Source organism: Neocloeon triangulifer, unplaced genomic scaffold (genome assembly GCF_031216515.1).
Source record: "Neocloeon triangulifer isolate White Clay Creek 2 clone unplaced genomic scaffold, ASM3121651v1 ptg000012l, whole genome shotgun sequence".
In the NCBI taxonomy this organism is placed as follows: Eukaryota; Metazoa; Arthropoda; class Insecta; order Ephemeroptera; family Baetidae; genus Neocloeon; species Neocloeon triangulifer.
Window position 1 is genome coordinate 14,616,997 of NW_026775554.1, and position 6,098 is coordinate 14,623,094.

Below are 6,098 nucleotides of genomic sequence, written 5' to 3' on the forward strand. Positions count from 1 at the left end.
GAGCTCATGTGGCATAGTCGAGAAATGATTTTTTGCCCTCGTAGAGAGACGAGTCTTTTCATTGCAGTTTGTTATTTTTCAATTTATTTTATCTCGTGACATTGACAGCTAATGAGGAAGCTGCCATGCTCTATTTACTCAGTACCTGTGATATATCTATACGTGCTCATTTTCCATTCACACAAATACTCACATCAAGCAACGCCACCAACAAAACACAGAGCCCTTGGAGCGCAAATATATAGTGTCAAAAGCAGCGAACTTCACACGCCGCTTTACATGGAGAATATGCACTACGTATTTATGTACACATTGGCTCTCTTTGTGATGAACGCAGATGCAGCAACCGGGATTGCAAAACTTCACCCTGCTCGCATCTGAGATGTCACAACAGCAAAACAACATCGGAACGCGCGCGCGGCAATGACAGGAATTTCCGAGCGGCAAAAGTTTTCCGGCGAGCTTCAAAGAGTGCGGAAGCGACCTTGTAAATAATTGCACGACCCAGTTGACACAACTTCCTCCTGCAAATGCGAATTTCAGTACATCAGGAATGCAATCAAAAAAAAAAAAAAAAACGCAATCAAAAGAAAGTATATATAGTTTTTTTTTTTATGAGACTACACTTCAAATTAAATAAAATACAAATTTTTTTATTTACGTATATATTATTAAATTGGTTTTTATCATAAAAATGATATAATTTCTATAAAGTTGTATCACCGCGGGCATTCTCGGCCCAAATAATCATCCATTAGTGTGCATAAATTCAATATTTTAAATTTGATTTGTTTCAAGAGAGAATTACACATCAAAAATGCAAAGGTGGAACAAACAAAACAGTCCTCAAGTATGCATGTAAGATAAATATATCAAATAAACATTATTACTTTGCAATCCATAATAATGCTGTTCTGAGTATATTTGTTATCTTTCTTGACAGGAAGCTTAGAGCAAGAAGGTGTGTAGCAGTTTATGTTTATTATTGGTAGAAAAAAAAATTATTTTTTAATTTTTATCATATTACATTATCACGATAATATTGCAATATTGCAGTTTTAAATTAATTTTTTTTTAATTTCATTTTCATTTGTGTAAGAACTTTTACGTTCCTTATTTTTTATAATTTATGATAAATATTGGCATTTTTAAATTTTTTAAAACTTAATAGATCATTTTCTTTTATATTATATTGCACGTTCATTCTGATCTGATATTTACAAAAGACTTAAAAGTAAATGAACTATTGAGGATTTATCTACAATAGTTTTCATATCCTACATGGATTGAGTGGGTCAATCGTTCATAATTTACGATAAACAACGTGTAGGACTCACACAAACCATGAAGGAAAAACGAGCAGTATATTGTTTTTTCCTCAACAATAGATGACTCTCACAACCGATTGAGGAAAAGATGAATTATAATTCAAACCACTATTTACAAAAAAATAGTCATTTTAGCTTCAAAATTAGTTTATATACATATCATGAGGAAATCCCTCTCAATATACACGAATTACATAATTAAAATAAAATGCGATTTTCATGTATGAGAACAATGTATAAAAACACAATATATCCTATTTTCAATAAGATAAATTACACTTTTAATTTCTAAACACATTGTTGCAGTTCAAGTTTAATAGTGATTAACATTGCATTACGCATTATATAAATGCGATGATTTTTTTTTTTTAAATTATAATTGTTGCGGGAGACCCTGTGCTTCATGAAACTTGTGATGGAATCTGTTTTCGCATTCAACTCAGCGTGCGGCTGTAATTGTGTAACGAGGCATCATGAATGCACGTATCAACGTCCAACAGGTGTAAAAACAGCCAGCAACTTTTGCTAGTGCACCATTTGCATATTAATGGAGGGAACACTCTAATGGACACGGTAAAAGGCACTCGCGCGCACACAAAACGGCGGCGGACAGGTGTCATGCCGCATCGAGGGACCGTCGCGTCTCCGTTCGGATGCACTCAACTCACTCGCTGCTCCAGCTGACGTCAGTTCCGCGGCAGATCGATTGCGCCCTCCGCAGAGTCATTGCTGCGGCTGCATAATTTCCAGCCAAGGTGTGAAATTATTATTGCCAAAGCAGTAGAAGCTTTACGTGTTCGGCGCTGTGAAAATTATTGTGCCTCCAGGGACGAAGCCTCCACCCTGTTTCTTGCGGCTTTTCCACTCCCTGCTCCTCCCTCTACCGGTGCGAAATTTACAGCCTGACCCAGTCTCCTATGAATTCTAAACGCGTAATATAATTATTTGATGAATTAGTAAAATGAAAATTTTTCCCGAACACTTGGAAGACTAAACATACTCATGCTAACAAAATTAGTTAAATGAGTCTTGAACGTGAGTGCAAGGCAGCAATGAGTTACTTTTTTTCAAATTTTATATTTAAACTTTTTAAAATTTAATTTAATGCAAGTTTATGCTTTGAGACGTGATTTATAGATTCTTTTTTTATTACTAGTAATAATTCTTTTTATATTATTAAAATATTAAAACATTTAATTTTGTTTATTATTTAATTTTTCTCATTTGAATTTATTTTCATAATTTTATTTTTCAGAATTGGTTTATATTTATATAAAATCATAATAAAAATTTTAAATATAAATATTGGTTGATTCTTGTATTACTTTTAGAATGTTTTGAGATTATACAATTACTAGGCTTCTGTTTTCATTGATCATTCCTTCAAATGAGTAAATTAGCAGACCACTTTTTGATGATGACCATTATATATTCTTTGTATGCTGTTAAAAAAATTGCATAATAAAACAAATAAGATAATTTTCTGTTGCGATGCAAAGAACAAAATTAAATATTAATAAGTTTCATTTTATTAATTACGTCACACTGCAATTTTCATTCAAACTGATGGTGAGTTAGATTCCTTGAAAAATATTTAATATTCATAACAAAGCAATAGACATGTTTAATGATTAATTTATGCATCGTACATTAGAAACAATTTTAATGAATATCTTTTTGAAGTATAACTATTGCTCCTTTGTTCCATATTCATCTCCTTTCTCTTCGGTTTCTTATTTACACTGATATCTTTTATCGTTTAAGAAATAAAAATTTCTTCCAACTCTGGAGTAATTTTCATTAGGGGTGCTGGAAAAGAATAATACATAGAACCTAGCGGAACCTAGAAGTACTTTTTTACCTTTTTTTCCTTCTTTCTGTTCTAATGTCCTTTGACGCACTGCTACGCAATACGCAGTGCACGGCAAATTGGCTCGCTAATTGTTCCGAGAATAGTATATTTATGGGGTCGTTAATACGAACTTCTCCCCAGAGAACAGAGTGTGGCCTTATAACCTTTGGAAAATATCACAAAATTGGCGCAACACAAAAGGGAGAAACTGCTCAGATGAAATTGAAATATGTTAGTGCTTTTTGAAATATAATATTGAAAATATTGATTTTTTTTTTCTTTTGTTACCTGAAACTCGCATATTTTATTGTATCGCTGTGGCCTCTTTTCAACCTCTCGCCTGCACAGGTATCACTTTCGAAAGATCCTCAGCGGAGAGAAAAAGGAAAGAACGGTGGCATTATTGGAAATAAATATGTCGCGGAAAAGTTTTGATAGAAAGTAATCGATGATTGGTTGCTGCTGCCGCCGCCAAGATGAAAAGATATTAAATGAAAGCGATGTAATGAAGGATGGATGCGGGATGCGCGAGTGCAATATCAACGTGGAGGAAATCAATCAGCTTGAAAAACGATCCCTTGCTCTGACGTCATCCGCCGAGCATCTCGGGTAGTTAATTAAATTTGACACTGTTCGCAAAAATATATACTGATAATTTGGGTTACCAGATGGCGAAGCTTTTTATTCCTAGGAAACATTTTGTTCATTTGTAAAATTAGTTTTTAACAACAGTATATTCATTTGTATACATACGAATAATTTATAATATTTTATCTTTTATTTTATTTTTTGCGAGTGAAGAAATTCAAGACTTCAATTATTGCATAGTGCACTGTGGGTAATAAAATAAAATATTTCTTATGACAAAAATATAGACCAGCTCACTGCATATTTGTGTAATAAAAATTACGCAAATATTTTTTCTGCTGTCTTAGGCTTTTAATTTTTTTACAAAGTCATCAATGTCATCAAGTTTTATTTGAAAAGAAAAAATAATAATTTGCAGTGCTGATTGGGAGCTGTCACGCTCCTCCTTGTATATTTTTACTTCATTAAAATAATAAAAAATTCAAACTTTGATGGATTGAATCTAATTTTATAATTATTTTAAAAAGCTGATAATTTATGCTCCAAAAGAAATTTTAAACATTGAGATCGATTGCAAGAAATATTTTATTTTATTAAATCATCAGCACTTGAAAGTATAAAATTATTATAATGTTTTTTTTTTTAATTTTATTAACATGGCGTATAATCATCAAATTGTTTTCTCACACAGCTGGTGTAGGAAACGATGCAGATCAGAATTGTAAGAGTCAATATTATTCCTGCTAAAGACGCTATAACAATCAAGGTGGGCCTGGCGCTGTGCACAAACTTGTCAAAACTTAATCCAGACGGGGATTCTCCCTCAGCAAAAAAATCTTTGGAGTCCAAGATATCCTCAGTCACGTTGTATTTTGAAATGGTTGTCGTCTTTGTTGGTATTTTTGTAGTCTTCGTTGAGTTTGTGATAATAGAAGTCATTTGTGTTGTGACACTTGCAGTTAAAGTTGAGGACAGAGTTTCATTTTTGCAAGGGAGGCCCCCTAAAACGTAGAAAATTAATTTTTATTTATTTTGGTAAATTTCTTAATGCATTTGTTCAATGAACACATACACAAGTTTGTTGTTAAGTTATTAATAATATAAATTGTGATTCTCTGCTTGCAATCAAAAAATAATTTACAATTAAATTTTAACTCAATTTTTCAACATGAAACATTTAAAAATAATTTTATTTGTATAATCAGTTTAAAAAATCGCGTAGTGATATAAATGTGCAGTTTTTAATTTATATAATATGCTTCTGAGCTTACTCTAATTGTTTTTTACTACTACCTCAGCATTTTATTTGTGGTTTTCATTTTATCAATAAAATATAATAAAATATAATATAAGTCAAATAATGTAAATATTCTCTGCGTAATGCATTTTTATTTCCTAAATTCAATTTATTTGTTATTTTTATGACGAAATATTTAATTAAATTGTAATAACGAATTTGCGAACTAAATTTCATGAAGCAAACAGGTAGAGCGTCATTTAATCTAAATTTATTCAAGATATTTTTGTACATACTGGGCAGTTCATGTGTAGTACTGTTGTCATGGTTCTCTGTACAAGGCAGTATGACCTCCTCGTAAGAAGAATCGTAGCACTGCAAAAAGCTACCGAACCGGCATATCACCCGCTCGGCAGGTTGCGACGGGCAGGGTTGAAATTGGCCTTCACATTTGCCTGCGGAGATAACGATCGGGTCGAATGAATGAATTAATGCCCAGCGGCCTGTACGGACGATTTTCCGGTACCTGTGCTTGGGTCGAACCAAAAGGCGGCGGCGGTGGGCAGAACAATCGCTGCCAAAGTCACGAATCTGTTCGGCATTTTGATCGTATCGACGTCTCGTGATTTATGTGCGCGGCCAGACACTTTCTCCGCGACTGGTGATTTTGGAAATAATTTAATCACACGAATGTGCTTTATCTACATAGGGAGGAAATCCTTCCACACGCTCTTCCTGTTTTTGGCTCTGTTGCGGTTGCCGTGCAGCGAGAAATTCTGACATCAATCACCGCATATTTCGTCATAACTCACGTTATCTTTAACACACGCACGATCCGTGAATTTCACCAAGCGCGAAATTTATGGTTTTGGTTTTGCACTTTGTGATTCATGATATTGCCGAGTGCGATGCACCCTCGTCCGATTAATTTTGCAACAGGCACATGAACCAACTATTTCGAAGGTCAAGTCCTGGAACAATTAAAAGTTTTAATTCTTTGATGTTAAAAAACCTTCAAAATTTGGTTTAAAATTCAGTAAAAGGCAATTACGATTTTTTATTTTTACGAAATATTAAGATCAGATCAGATTTT

General features: G+C 33.3%; 1 protein-coding gene across 1 annotated transcript; it reads right to left on the reverse strand.

Annotated features, from left to right (window-relative positions):
* Window positions 1-3,820: 3,820 nt before the first annotated feature.
* LOC132197270 (uncharacterized) lies at window positions 3,821-5,658 on the reverse strand. The gene is made up of 3 exons (XM_059620439.1): window positions 5,532-5,658; window positions 5,302-5,460; window positions 3,821-4,769 (listed from the first exon to the last, which is right to left on the reverse strand). The coding sequence occupies exons 1-3, from the start codon at window positions 5,605-5,607 to the stop codon at window positions 4,420-4,422; spliced, it is 585 nt and encodes a 194-aa protein (XP_059476422.1). The 5' UTR covers window positions 5,608-5,658; the 3' UTR covers window positions 3,821-4,419.
* Window positions 5,659-6,098: the final 440 nt, after the last annotated feature.